At 38.4% G+C, this 15,684-nt stretch overlaps 1 protein-coding gene across 9 annotated transcripts in view; it reads right to left on the bottom strand.

The window, feature by feature from the left end:
• Positions 1 to 15,684, bottom strand: part of STXBP4 (syntaxin binding protein 4) — a 71,053-nt gene that overhangs the window by 16,422 nt on the left and 38,947 nt on the right. For all 9 annotated transcript variants that reach the window (XM_065693949.1, XM_065693943.1, XM_065693948.1 and 6 more), the window contains one exon: positions 1,227 to 1,284. In XM_065693949.1, coding sequence (XP_065550021.1) covers positions 1,227 to 1,284 — 58 coding nt within the window. The remainder of the gene's footprint in view (positions 1 to 1,226; positions 1,285 to 15,684) is intronic.

The following is a 15,684-nucleotide window of genomic DNA, read 5'->3' as shown; positions in this document are numbered from 1 at the left end:
TAGTGCTTTGCTTTTTTGTTTTTCCTTTCCCCAGATGATTGCATCTCCAAATGATTACTGCCTTTGAAGCTTTTGTGGAGGTTTTCTTTGTGCTGTAGCTGATGTGTGATTGTAACATCTTATCAATGGCACCTCTGCTCTAGTCTCTGGAGAGCTCTGAGAAATTTGTTTGCGACATCTCCAAAAAGGCCCAGGTAGCTCCTGGTGCAAAACATTTTCCTGTAATTTGTTTTTTTTTGGGTGCACAGCAACTGCTCCCTGGTGCAGTGTCCACCCTGAGCACCTCTCAGTGCGATTCACGTTAGTTAGTATGAGTATTTCTAATAAGCCGCTATGAAAAGTATGGTTTTGTCTTTGTCCCGTGAAAACACAGAAAGCAAACCCTATGGACACTGGAGGTATCATTTTCATGGGGCAGAAATTGGGAACAATAAATAGTATATATGAAGAATACGAGAGAAGGCTTTTGCACCTGGTGCAGCTTCAGTGGCATGATCAATGGAATAGAAGCTACTTAAGCCAGTGATACCATGAAATGTCAGTATTTGGTGATACTCACGTTAGTAAACCTCCATTTATCATCTGAAGTGTAAAGACTAGAGGATAATGACTCTTCTTCTACATGAATGGTATGGCAGTTGGAAAACTCTTGACTGTTTGATAAATGTACCTAAACGCTTTCTTTCCTGTTGCTTCACCCTCCTGCAGCAACAGAGCAACTTATTCCACACAATGGAGCAGGATACGACCTCACAAAAACCTATCAGTAACTAGACTGAGGTGAAACCACAGCAGTACCTTCTAAAAATCTAAAAGAATTCTTCCACTTACCCAAACTATAAGGGCATTTTTAAAACCTGATTTTTGTACTTGTAAACCATTCAGGGGATAAGATTTTTCTTCCTTACCTCCTGGGTCCATTACAGGGTCAAACACAGAACTAGGGAAGTTCTCAACATTGCAGATGGGTTTTCAAAACCATGTGAAAGCCTGAGACACACATTGCATACTGAATTTCAGTTGGTTTTGTGACTGACCCTCTAGGACCCTTTAGGCAATGAAGTCACAAAACCCAGGAAAGAACAAGTGATACTGGCAATAAAGACACAAATAAAGCAGATGGCAGCTTTTGTTATTGTACTCATTTTTCTATTAATTCTAGGTTTAAAATACGTTTAATGTGCTTTTACTTCAACTCTGACCCACTTTCCCCCAGAAGTACTCACTTGATGAAATATTTGATTCCATCTGCTGTATAAGCTTCCTCCCATCCATAAGGCAGACCTAAGATGAAATAAAGAAATCAGATGTGTTTCAAACCTTCAGTGACACAAAGAACATAGTTTTGAGATGATATAAATCAGAATGCTGTAATTTCAAACCATGTCTAAAAAAGATGATAAATGAATTTTTGCTATTTTGTAACATAATAATTTAAACGATACAATTTAATAACTATTCGCTGTGCTGCAAAGCTATAAACCATTTCATGATACTTCATGACTAGCGTTTCTTTTGTAGAAGCTGACAGTCTGGTCAAATCACAGCACAGTAATTAAGTATTTTTGAACTTTATATTGCAATTTACACCTACATAAAGTGACCAAAACCCTCCTGTGCCTGTCTTCTGCTGAGGTCTGTTTTTACAGCTGTTAAATACAGACGCTAATAATGATACAAGGTAGAAGTATGGGCAGAATGAAATCCTCTGCTGTTTGTTTCTTTCACTAAGTTTTGTATTTATACATAATTTGTGGGGAATTCAGGCACAAATTCCACACAGAGACAGATTTGGAGAAAACATGTACAGATATTTCTGTTATATATCCTAAACAAGGTTAATTTACTAAATGCATTGCTTAATTTGTGATTTACACTAATGTAATCAGTCAAGCTAATCTTAAAAACTCCATCTTGGATTTTGTTCTCTAGGTTGGAAGTCCGATCCATGAGACTGATCAGTAATACATAATACTTTTATTAGGGTACAATACTGTATCACCTTAAAAACTAAATTTTCATAGCAAACCTCTGTCTTTTCAATTACTGTTCATTCAACACCAACTGTTTGTAGGGTTTGGAAAGTGCTGGAGAAAGAAGCATCAGTCAATGTGCAAAAATGCTCCTGATGGATGCTTTTGTGACACTGCACTGTAATGTAGATAAAGTGAAAGGTCCTGAAAAACCTCCCTTTCTTGGAGACTAGAAATATGTATATGAAATTAAAATATGCATGAAAACTTATTCTGGAAGTGCTTTAGCTTGGGAGCCATCTCAAAATGTGTCTTAGGAGTTAAACTATTTTTGTGCAAGTCACAGTATCTCAAAGACCAGCTCATTAGAACCATCTGTGAGCCTGCTTTAGATTTAAAACTCTTATTTGGAAAATGTGCTGGCCTGCAAGCACCAGATGATCTTTGAAAGCTGCTTCATACCAAGGAATGCCCTAAGCACACACGTTTATTTTGGAACTTCTTTCTCAAAAGGCTCATTTTCTTCTCTCCCATCGTCACAACTTTGTCTTTGGTGTGGTCCTTCTTAGTCTGGAAAGGGCTAACTTCAGTTCTCAAAGATACACAGAGTCATTACAGCTACTGAATCATGACCTGGCACAGTGGAGCAGGTATAAACCATCTGAGAAGGAACTATACCTGTAGGCATCAAGTGAAGAGCAACAAGTCAGGCAGCCAGAACTCCAGAAGTCAGGAAGGAATCTTGAGAATCAGTAATTGTAGAACAGCACCATTACTGTTCAGTACAGCTTGAAAAGCAAAAAGCTCACTGGCTTACTTCTCCTTTCATTTTTACCCCATATTAGTCATTTATCTCAGACTTCTTCCCATTTTCAGTTTAGAACAGAGCTATACAATCTGTTCCTCAAAACATGCCACCTACTACCTTTCAGAGAGAATAATCCACAGCTACTTCCCTTTAAATACAAGGTAGTTGCTGCATAACATTTTTCAGGCTCTGAACCCATCACGAAGAAAGGAAGAAAAGGATGTTTCAAGTTACGAATATGCTAGACATGATCACTTCCTCTCCCATGAAATATGGGACCTTCCTTCAACATGGATATTTTCTAATCATTTACATGGCAGTAGGGTTCATCCTTCAATTGCTTCCATCTGCCCTGGCCTTTCCTCATGCCTGCATGCAACGTGCATATCCAAAATAAGCAAGAACATCTCTTCTAAATTATAAATAGAGCCTCAGCATCTGCTCTGTGCTCACACGGATCCCCTCTATCACCTGTTTCATTCATCAGTGATTATAACCCTTTTTTCACTAGAGAGTTGATTAAAGTTATGTCTTTTTTTCTCATTTCTAAATGAAGAATGGTACGTAGGTAGCAATGAAAACTGATGCTCTGTATTCTTTTCTTAACACAAGAGACTGTGCTTTTCAAAAACACTGAATACATCTGTCACCTATAAATTAAACTCCGGAGATATCTCCACAGTTTTATTTGCCTTTTTGACTATATATGCATTAGATTGTATATCCTATCCACTCTTTATATGCGTCAAAGTTCCACCTACATCTGCAGTGTTTTTTAATGCCTTTCTTTTCCACATTTCTACTTTTTCTCCATAGTTTTTCACTGCTGTTCCCTTTACTCATTTCCTTCATAGTTAGATTTGTACTTGCATCTCTTGGTATTTCCCATGGCAGCCAGAAGGCTCTTATGTTTTGCATTGTGTTTCCCTAGACATCATCTTCACTTCCTTCAAGCTCCTTTCTCCATGAATCATTCATAAGTTGATCTACTTCCTAGTGCTCTATTTTTTTCACACCCTCCAGGGTCAGATTTGTTGCCGGTCCTAGGACTTGCTTTGAAAAACTGCTAAGCTGTCACCTGGAGTAAATGGGAAGTACAGGAGCTCAAACCATCAGAAATACAGTCTGAAAGATACAAGACTTAGCCTATATAAACCCTGGCAGTCTTAGGTTTCCTACATATTTATAATTTCTTCTGTGAATTGCTGCAGTCTTTGATGAAACTTCATGAATAATATATCTTGGTTGCAGTTGTCTGCATATATCATCTTAAAAAACCTGCCGATTTACAACATTTGAAAGGGATTTCAGCAGAAAAGACAGGACTTCTTCCTATTCAAATATTTGTGACTATTTACCTTTTGCAAGGTAAAGAAAAGGTAAAACTGCAAAAGTAATTATGCCTGCAAAAGAAACAGATACAGTCCAAAGCATCCTTTGCCCAAACAGAAGAAACAGTCTCCTGAGAGAGTGTTAGCCAAAATACGTTGTAACCTACCACTATTTTCCACTAAGTATATGCATTTAATTAGGGTTAATGCGAAGGAGATTCCTATAATTCGATGTGAAGAATTAAAACAAGAAACCACTTGCTGTCATATGTATACCAGAACTGTGAGCTGGTTACCGAGCAGCAAGGCAGAACCCCTGGTGCCTGCCTGCCTCCTCGGCTGCAAGATGCCTGCTGTGATAACACGATTGTAAAGTTAACATTATATAAAGCTGAAAGGAAATGAAACCCTAGGGCAAGCAAAATTTTCCTGACACTTGATGAAGTGTGGATCGCATCGATCTTTATCACTTCCTGGGGTTAAAAGGACAGAAAATGCATCAGCATTGACACTTGGCTGGTTGCAGTAAGTAGAAAGATCAGCATCAGCCCAACTTATACACGTATATGAAACAACAGACATTGAATTCAAGATTTTGTCTACTGTTTCCAGTATACACACTTCCTCAATAAAAGCTGCATACAGCATGATCAAAGTATATCCCCAAAGCAAGAAGGGGGAAAATACAGATATTAGGAATAAGCCTCATTTTACTGGAGTTATCAAAGCTAGAAACTATGCAGTAATGTACTTGGGTGGGGTTTTCTCCCAGTATGTTAGTTAATAAAATGTTAAAGCAAAAGAAATGTGGAGATCAGCAGATGAAACTAATAAAAGCAGATACCATAGCATGAATATTCAGCTGGCTCAAAACTGACAGTTATTTCCTTAACATCTAAATGCTGCTGTCCAACTATGGTTTACTTTTCTTCTTTTCTGACAAAATTACTCAAAGGAAATGAGAGATTTAGAGTCTATAGCAAGAACTGTTCAAAAGTTTACTGTCCCCTAGGATTCTATCCAGATTTGGACAAAGTGAGACTATTTAAATGCTTTAAGATAAGCATGTCCAGTGCTTTATATGGACCTTAAGGCCAGACTAAAACCTTGCTTCCATTATAAGCAGTCACACAAATAGTACTGATGAGTTTGAAAAGAGTGCTTAGGGATAGCTGCCTACCAGAGGGATAATCTCACCTCAAAACTCTTTTGTGAAGCAGAAACTTATTTCCAGCAGCATTCACAGCTTTGTTATCCACCATAAAAAGGATGTCTGGCTACAACTGGCTCCTGTTAAGGCTAAACAATCCTACGTCTGTATCATTAAACTACCTTGTCTGGAACTCATATTAAGTATTGTGCTTAAGGGATGTAATACCTATCTGGAATTGAAAAGCCACATAGTACAAGTATTCTGTTCTACAATGAACACATTCTTTGACCAACTACTGAAATAAGGATGTCTTTTTTCATGTATCCTTTTACCTCGCTTGACTTCTCCAGTTATACATACTTTTTTAAAGTATGCATACAGAGACAGCACAAGCTAGCTCAGAACTACCCTATATTTGCCTCCTTACAATTTATTTAGATTTTAGGTTCTCAAAAATGATGCCTTCTTTTTAAGAAACAGAAATTACCCGATAGAAGTATTTCTGATACGCAAGACTTGCTAAAGGACATTATAAAGTTTTCTCTGTCAATTGATAAATGAGGTTTTAAATTCTGATCTCTTTTCAATATCCACCAATTCCAGCTCTTTACCAACACTTAAACCTTCCTCACGTGGCCTCAATAATAATGTAAAATTTGTTAGTTGAGATCCCAAATGCCTTTGGCTCTTCTCTCTGAGCTATGTAGGCAATGCAAAGAGGAAGAAAAGCTGACTCGCTGATCCTGCTTTAGCTGGTCTTTGGCTCCTGAGTGCTACAGGAATATGGCAATATCCCAGATAGGAGACTAGAGGTAACAGATGATGCAAGACCAGCAGAGGAACTCCTTGGAGTCAGGCAATTTGGCACAGCTAAAGCAGAAATTTGTGGAGAAACATCCAGCCTTGCTTATCAAGCGTGTTCAATGAGGTCCAGGCATAAAAGGGCTCTTTATTTTTTGAGGCTGTCAGTAACACGTACTGTATTTTACTACTTATTTGTGAACTGAATATAAAAACTCGGGTTCAGAAAAACAGCTTTGAGAAGTGAGCACGCACTCTGGCATTTGTTTGTGTGCCACTTTATTCTTCAGATCATTTCAAGGGCTCTTCCCACAAACAAATGTGTTTCGTTTTATGAATAATAGTCTGCTAAGGGGCCATTCCTTTCCTTTCTTTCATATATCAAATCCTATTATAAAGAAATTGCTCTTTTTCTTTTGTTGTTGTTAATTCAATAAAGCAAAGATGGAGTAAGTAGTTTTCAAGTGGAGACATCTGGGAAATACCAGCAACTGAAATCTGTGCTAATTCAGAATATGGCTGGCAGATTGGCTTGTCTCCCTTTGGTCTCGATCCTAGAAACCATGCTTCAGGAAAAATATTTTTCTTTGGATGTCCAGGGCATGGTGACCTTGTGTTTTCCCATCTTTTATTAATCATAAGATACTAACCTATCTATGCTGGCAAACTCATTAACCTCTTATTAAAACAATTACATCCTATCAAGTTACAATTCAGAATGAGAGCTATAAAATCATTTGCTTTGTGTGCTGAAAAATTATATGATCAATTTTAAGAGCTTAATTGTAATTTTGAAATTACAGTTATAAATGTGGGGTTTTTTCTATTCTAACATTTGTCTGTGAATAACTTGGTACAGGTCATTAGAAACAGTACGAACACAACAGAAATTGTAATACATGAACAATGACCAGCCAACTGACTGATTGGAGGAAGTAAGAATTACCTCAATCAGTATATGTGATCAGACATTGCTGTAGATATACTGCTGTCCTACCTAAACAATAAACAAACCCAAATTTAGAACAAACTCTGCCCACCATGTGCACTTGAATTCTTCACAAATGAGAGCTACAGCCATCCGAGCAATGAGGTTGCTGCTATTTGTCCTCAAGAAGGATAAACTATTATCTTCCTGAAACACTACTTTAAAAATATACCTTTTCAGAAGCTGAATATAGGAAATACACCAGAAAAAAACCTGCCCAAAACAACCTGGACTGTTATTAAAATGAGAAGCAAAAGGTGTAGTGGATGCTTATTTTTATCCATGCAGGAGGTTAGCAGTGAATGCACAAAACAAGCACAGCACTTGAAAGGGTAATAAAATACTTTCTTCTGCTTAGTTGATGGCAATCAAACATGTACAACTAATTATGCAGAAATGGCAGAAGTCACTGGAGCTTGCAGGACATACTTTACAATAACATTACTATAAACCATCCTGACTTCTAAAGGGAATAGAAAGAATACAGCAAATGAAGTACTGAGCTGTCTGCTTCACCAAATAGAAGCTGTTCTTTCAAGGTAAAGTCCTCCTTTAAGCCCAGAGGTAAACCAGAATATTTATCCATTACCTGCCGTCACAGGATAGAATCTGAGCATCTACACCAGCTACTGATGCAAAACCAGGAACTTTTTTTAGCATTCAAAAAGCTGAAAAAAGACTGAAATTGAAATGCTGACATGAGAGGAATTTAAAGTACTACTAATGAGTATTATTTTTATAATGTAATTACCTTTCTGAGAAAAAGAATTATTTAGCAACTTACATTGAAAAAAACAAGCTTATTATTTCAAGATACTTATAACACAATCATCAAGATGCATCCCATTTGGCTTACAATGCCTTTTCACATACCACACATCTCATAGTCAAAAGTTCACAACTGATTCTTGGGAGGCCTGACATATCATTAAGCAGTATATCCTCCAACATTACAGCTATTTTAGTCATGAACGTAATATGTTTGTTTAGTCATCAGGTCAGGACAGTGTAAGCCCTCAAAGGTGAGGGATAATGAAGGCAGAGAGGAGTTTCAGACTGCTGAAGGTAAGACAGGAAACATTACAGTCCACAACTGGGGATCTAGACAGAAACGCCAGGTAGGCTAAAGAAATTCATAGAAGTACCTCTTGAGAACATTCTTGTTCTGATTGTTGGTCCAATCCACTTTCAGCTGATTAAAGAGAGGCTGGAATAATGCGTTCTTACTCCAGAAATACAAGCCTCTGCACACACTCACCACCAGGACTTGGTAATTAGGAACAGTCTGGAACAGTTCACTGTATCGCCCAGCTCTAAACCATTTCTCTTTTCCTCAGTTGTCCTACTCTCTTGCTCTCCTGATTACCCTGGTCCGGAATTCACCCATCTCCTCCCTTCCTTACTGGATCAACTTCTCTTGTCACCATCTATTGTGCTACCCACCCACGTCCATCACTGTCATCTCACATTGCTCACTGACGCATGTGATAGTTAAATATAAGCTTTCTAAAAGCATTCATTGGTAACAAATTAAAATGACTAAAATTAGAATTGAGCAGAAATTGTCTGAGATTTAAAAAGCAGTAGTATTACATGATATACCTTTCTTGCTAAGTAATATCTTACTTTTTTGCACTGATGATGAAATTAAACTGTACAGGGGGCTGGCATGAACCACCTACAATTGACAGACACAGGACTACTTTGCTGAGCTCATTTCACGCTAAGTACAGACCAAAGTCATACTTCTTCCTTTTGAAACAAGAATTGTGAAAAGTACTTAACGCAAGATATCCTTTTAACCTGTTACAGAAAACACTGCAGCTGCACATGGGTAAAAGAAGGGGTTTATTTACAGGAAGACATGACTTTAAAGCCAGCATATTTTAAAATGAATGTCTAAAGTTCTTAAGACACTAGGATAGATGCCTTTCCTTTCTGATATAAAACTGATGGGGAAAAATAATCCACCATGTGCCTAAATTACCATAATTCATTTTACTTCAACTGTAAAGAATTCAAACGTAATACCCATAGCAATCACTAATGCAAAGCAAAATCTCAATCCTTAACTTCCAGTTACAGATTGCCCTTAAAGATGCTTATGGCATAACAGATCTAGTATGAGACTTACGCACATTTTCTACCTCATGTAGGTCTCCTTCCTAAGCACCAAGCAATTATGTTTTCCTCTTGCAAATTCTCCTGAAAATACACTTTTAAGAAGCTTCCTATATCATCCTTGGCAATTGACTTTCTCTGTACTTCTTTCCATTTCAATTATCACACTGTGCACCATATCCAAGGAGCTCTGCTAGCCCTCAGCTTCTCACTCCTACCCACTGAAAAGAAGTGAAAAAATGTGACAACTGAAGGAACCGACAGAAAAGCACACCAACCCTCTGAGACAAGATGAGCCCCGATAGCTTTAGCACACATTGACACTCGAAACAAAGGTCTGATCATTCCCCTCTCCCCGACAGCTTGCAGCCAGCTCTCTCAGGATGCTCATAGTTGTGAAGCCATAGAAATTAACTCAGCATTAACTGCACAAAAGTATGCACAACTCCTTTGGTTCAGCTCCATGCTATAATGGTTGCTTTAAGGTTTGGTACCTGAAATAATGAGACAGTTCTTCTGGACTGGCGTGCAGACACATACACCCACAGAGAGACATGGGGTTACCCACCTCTCCGATAACCAGCCAGCTACGTCTGAACTGTACTTCAGTAAGACCAAAAGACAACAGAGGGGTGTCAGCCTTGAGACGGAGATGCTGAGCTGGGATTGAGACCTCACGGTTCAATTCCTGTCTCACCTGCGTATTTCCTCTGACTGTGAGCAATCTGTACCTCCATGCTACGCAGTGTGGAAACTTTATTCCTCCCCCCTCATGTCAAAACATCATACTATAATGAAGGATAAAGATACCAAAATTCTAAGTATTTTGTCAACAGAAATTAGCTGATGGGCTATTTAGAAAGTATTTACCATCTAGTAAAATTTCTAGAGGGTTTTGACTTCAGTCTCCATAGTTACCAGAACCAAGCACAACTTGTATGGGAAGAGACACAAAGTCAATTAAATTTTTCATAGTGGGCTCACAGTATGAACTACACGAGTCCATAGATTTTCAAGGTCTGCTCTTTAATGAAGTCTTCCTTCAGAGATGCTGAAAATTAACCTAATGAGCAAATCTTGACAGCTCATCTGCATTTTAAGGTATAATAATATCACTTACTTGGTTTTCATTATTAAAATGTTTTGATTTGAAAGTCAGTACAGACAGTGCCTATTCAAAAGCTGACTCATCTTTTCTCATTAAAGGTAAGTGAATGGAGAGAGAATAAATTGCTTTTCTACCAGCAACAACAGGGTTCTGAAATCTAGGTCACATTAAAGAACTGTCTTATATACAAGCTTTAGACACTGAATTGGCTTTTTCCTTCCTGTGAAACATTAGAAATCACACATATGTTCAATCACCAATAAATTGGCTAGCAACACGTTCATAATTGGTAATTCTTCATTTGATCAAGCTATATTCTGTTCTTATTAGTGTCACCTTTTATCTAGCTTCTCTGCTTGTACATAATTACTGTAATGCTCTAACCCTCATACATCAAATTAAACAAGTGGGGTCTAATTTCTACATCCTGTAACAATACCCACAAGTAAGACCAGTTATGTGAAAACCATGTCATTCCTTGCTCACATTCAACAAAATGTGCTTTTAGCCCAAATAAGGAGAGGTCAGGGATAACTCAGGATTTAAAACCCATTTGTAAATGGACATTTCTTGGAATGTCACTGGAAACCAGGATTAGAATTTTGTAAGAGCCTGGCTAACTGGATTAGATGTCTGAAATAAATAGGGTGTAATTCTATAAAGTCTACAAAGTACTACCCTGGGTGCAAATAATCAGCTGCACAGAAGCAAGTGGGGTATGTCTAGCTAGCCCTTGGTTCAGCAGAAAAGGCTCTGGAAGTCCAGGAAAGCCCAGACTTCATATGATTCAGTAACATAAGGCTATAAGGGAAAGGGAAAACCATTTGGGGATGTAAGAGCTGCTGTGTCAGATATTGAAGCAAACAAACTTATCATGCCATTTTTGTCTCCAACAGGCAGGTCTCAGTACAGAACTCAATATCATTTTGATGAATTGGAGAGAATTCAGAGAAACACAAGGGTGATGAAATGGCTAGGAGACATGCTGTGTAAGGAAAAACAAAGAGCAAACTGGTATCAGTTTATTTCGGGGAACAGAAAATAGCATAGAGATGATATGGTCTTCAAATATGTTAAAAGCTGCTACAAAGAGAAAAACAGTAGAGTGATTTCAAGAACTATAGGGATGAAGACAAGTAGTAATGTGCTTAAGCTGCAATAAGGAGGATTTATGCCACAGGAAAAGCTTTCTAATGGCAAAGATAACTAGGGATGGGAATAGTTAGCCTACAGAAGCTGTGGAATATGCCAGACAAATACCTGTTTGGATTAATGTAGGTATAATTTATGTTGCTGGTGGGTGAACTGCCTAATTGTTGGAGGTCCTTTCCGGCCAAATCTTTTCTGATTCCTCGCTAGCAAAGTACCATCTAAGTGCTAGTTTTCTAAACTTTTGTATAATTTACATCACACACACACATTTCTGCTGCTTCCCATTTGCAAGGCATTTTTAGGTCTTGTTTCACCGGAGTAATATATTTTACTTATATTACATTCCAAAAAACTCTCTGTCTCTTTCTAAATATTTATTGTAAAACCAAACCAGTACTGGCCAAAGAAACAGGATTCATAGTACAGGGGATTTTTAGGCTTCTCAGTGCCTGAACTTACATCCCGGTAATACTAAAATCAACCAGACAACAAAAACACAGCCAAAGGTGAAACTGTGAAAGGGTTTTTTGCTGTCTACTACCTCTCTAAAAACCTACTCAACCTTGATTTGGCTTCACTGGCCTTACTTATCTGGTTAACACTATAGGCACTGCTTTTAAGCACAGCAAACATTGCTATTTAAGCAGTGATGATGCTCTAGCTCAGTGATCTCCCATTTTTTGAGTCAGGGATCACTACCCAGCCTCAAAAATTCTGAGAGATTATCATTATGAACCTTGCAATTGAAAAGAACGTGAAAATGTTAAGGTTCTGTAGACAAGCTGTAAATCGGTTGCAAGAGAATTGTGGTTCAGTGGCTGTTGACAAACTACAGCTTGGAAACCACAGCTGTAATTCTGAGTTACTCTGAAATATGTGGATAACCAGGCATTAAAAAAGTAATTCAGATCAAATACACAGCAATAAAAGGTTGCAATAAATACAGAGGACCAAAATACAGCCATTCAAACTAAAAAGGCAAGAAACCAAGCCCAGTAGGATGGAGCTTATGTCCTATGGCTGCCTCTGTTCTCAAGTCTACCCTTCGCAATTAGTCATTCTCCTTTTCTAATGCAGACTTCAAGAGTGCTTAAGGTGCTACTTAACACTTCCACAATCAAGGCATCAACTGACATTTTTGTTCAGTAACACACTGCATAAATATGACATACAGTAATGATGAACCAGAAACAACCGTATCCTGGGCTGCATCAAAAGCAGTGTGACCAGCAGGTCGAAGGAGGTGATCCTGCCCGTCTACTCTGCTCTTGTGAAACCTCACCTGAAGCATTGTGTGCAGTTCTGGTGTCCTCAACATAAAAAGGACATGTCACTGCTGGAACAAGTCCAGAGGAGGTCCACAAGGATGATCAGGGGACTGGAGCACCTCCCGTATGAAGACAGGCTGAGGAAGTTGGGGCTGTTCAGCCTGGAGAAGAGAAGGCTGCATGGAGACCTCATAGCAGCCTTCCAGTACCTGAAGGGGGCCTATAGGGATGCTGGGGAGGGACTCTTCATCAGGGGCTGTAGTGACAGGACAAGGGGGAACGGGTTAAAACTTAAACAGGGGAAGTTTAGATTGGGTCTAAGGAGGAAATTCTTTCCTGTTAGGGTGGTGAGGCACTGGAATGGGTTGCCCAGGGAGGTTGTGAGTGCTCCATCCCTGGCAGTGTTCAAGGCCAGGTTGGATGAAGCCCTGGGTGGGATGGTTTAGTGTGAGGTGTCCCTGCCCATGGTGGGGGGGTTGGAACTGGATGATCTTGAGGTCCTTTCCAACCCTAACTATTCTATGATTCTACTCTATTTTGTAAGTCATTAACAAACTGGACAGTTATCTAAGAATGCAGAAGATTAACTATATTGTAATAGATTCTAGCAATATCTAGTAATATAAGGAAGAAAAATGAACTGCATTTGGGATTTCCTATCAATATGACACCTAGTGAGAAAAAAGTTATTAAATTCAGAAGACTTCAGTTAAATTCCTTGCTCTTCTTTTTACTTTCCTACAAATGAGCAAGTTCACTGCTTTATGGCTCAAATGCCTTCTTAAAATAGGGATAACAATCCTAATCAAGGCTTACAAATTATGTAAATAAAGCAGATCCTATTGGATTTATAGATTGAAAAATTGACTTCTCACAGGTCCAGTGCTCCATTTTTAACTCAATTTCCATGCACACTCATTTTATTTTCATTTAGATTGGAAGTATTTTAAATATTATATATTACGACATTTCTGAAGTTGAACTCTTCCCTTCCATTGCAATGAAACATTTTCAGCTTCTTGAATAGATTTTTCTTTTGGAACCACCGTCCTATGAACACCGTCACAATTGCTACCCTTCATTCTTATTTACCATGCAGGCAAAATTGGAGATTTAAATGATCTGCAGAAAATTCAAAGTCTTGCTGCAAGTAAACAGTTTTGTAGAATAAGCTTTTAAATTGTTGTCTGTGACCTTGGAAAACTGCATTAAATATGCCTGGATTTTTTCTTCCTGATGATTATAGGAACCATTTTCCCTGTAACGCTACTTTGAATTTTATTTTTTATTAAAGTACATCAGTTGTTCACCTCTGGGTTTCTTATTGTGATTGGATTTGCAGCGTATCTAAAGAGCTGCTGATAAGCTATCGATTTTGTAATATAATATTCTCATTTGCAGAATGAGACAAACAATATTACAGGGCAAAAGGGATCCACTTCTCATCTCATGTGTATTTGATGTTATGTGCTGGAACAATTAAAATTAAGTCAAGGGTTATCCTCAGTTTACATCATTGAAGACAGAATAAAAGGAAAATTACTAAGTTTTAGTTCAATTCCCAAACTCTATTCCTGTGCTGCACCAGCAACGTTTTCAGATCAGTAGAGAAATGAGGGTAACTGCAATTAAATGAAAAATATGAACATTTCTTGTAATCTTAAGTGTGATTTTTGGACAAATTATCGGTTTGTGAATTAGCCACTGCTCCTGCACAGAGTCACTCACAGTGCATGGTTGACAGCAGGGACCTACAATCCAGATGGAGCACATGCTGAACTGGAAGACAAGTGAGCCCAGTCCCTATGGAGTATCCCATCCAGCAGAGCTGGAAACCAGAAAACCACTGCCCCACAGAGACCAAACCAAGTGATGCATTCAGCAGCAGCATGAAACTCCTGTCTTGCTCTATCTGGTCCTACCCTATGCTGTCTTTACAAGATGAGACTGAGCAAACAAGAAAGCAACTACATTCCAGTTTCAAGACCTAACTGGGAGATGCTTCAGCCACATAAGGAAGAGGATTTACATCTCATGTTGCCTTCAGAACTTAGTGGAGGCCAGGAAGACGTGCTACAGGCACACCTAACTCCTGCTCTTCTGTAAGGAAAAATTGATTTTGGAGCATTGTTCTTGAGAAGATGACAACATCTGGTATAACTCCATGATGCTACATGAGGAATACAGTGCCAACATTTTGTGGCATTAAGACTGCAGTACCCATAGCTCAGAATTCCACATAATCCTCCAAGCAGGAGCCACAGATGGCCAGGTCGTACTCCAAAATTACTGACGTGATTCTGGGATATATCTTTTCTTTTAAAAATGTCAAGTCAGAAAAAAATCAGCAGTAAAAAGTTCTGTTAATAACTGAATATTATTACTTTTGACAAAAATGAAATGACCCTCCCATGAGGTACTTCTGTTCTGAGGAAAAAAATCTTCAGCCTTCAGTGACTTGCAAAACAGAGAATTCGTCCACTGGATAAAACAGTTGATAAATTCCCTTTTAGGAAAATTCACCTCTTTTGTTGAAAGTTTCAAAGGAATAATAAGCTGTAATTTCACCAAGTGAGTATTTTCTAATAGAAGCACTGTCTCAGATAACGTTGAACTGACAAACAAAACCTCTTTTTAAAGCATGTGGCACTGATTTTAAGATCCAATTCTTTTGCTAGTAAGAAACTACTAGAAAGGGGAGCTGCACAGATGTGTCCAGGATGCACCTTGTATTATTTAATAGGTCCCTTCTACTTCCGATTTCAGTAATCCCCTGAAATATTTATGGCCTTGCCAGAACAATGAATACATACAAACTATCTATTTATCATTACGCTGCTCCTTCCTGAGCAGCTTTTCGAGAAAGGAAGAAAAGGTACGGTTCTAGTTTATTAGCTGAAAGAATATTAAAGGTATGCTACCCTCCCAATGCAGTACTGTCCCCACAAAGATCATCTGGCAGGAAATAATCTTCTCTTTCT

The sequence above is a fragment of the Lathamus discolor genome, chromosome 13, assembly GCF_037157495.1.
Source record: "Lathamus discolor isolate bLatDis1 chromosome 13, bLatDis1.hap1, whole genome shotgun sequence".
Taxonomy (NCBI): Eukaryota; Metazoa; Chordata; class Aves; order Psittaciformes; family Psittacidae; genus Lathamus; species Lathamus discolor.
The sequence above is the reverse complement of the archived record's forward strand: the minus strand, read 5'-3'. Positions and strand labels throughout refer to the sequence as shown.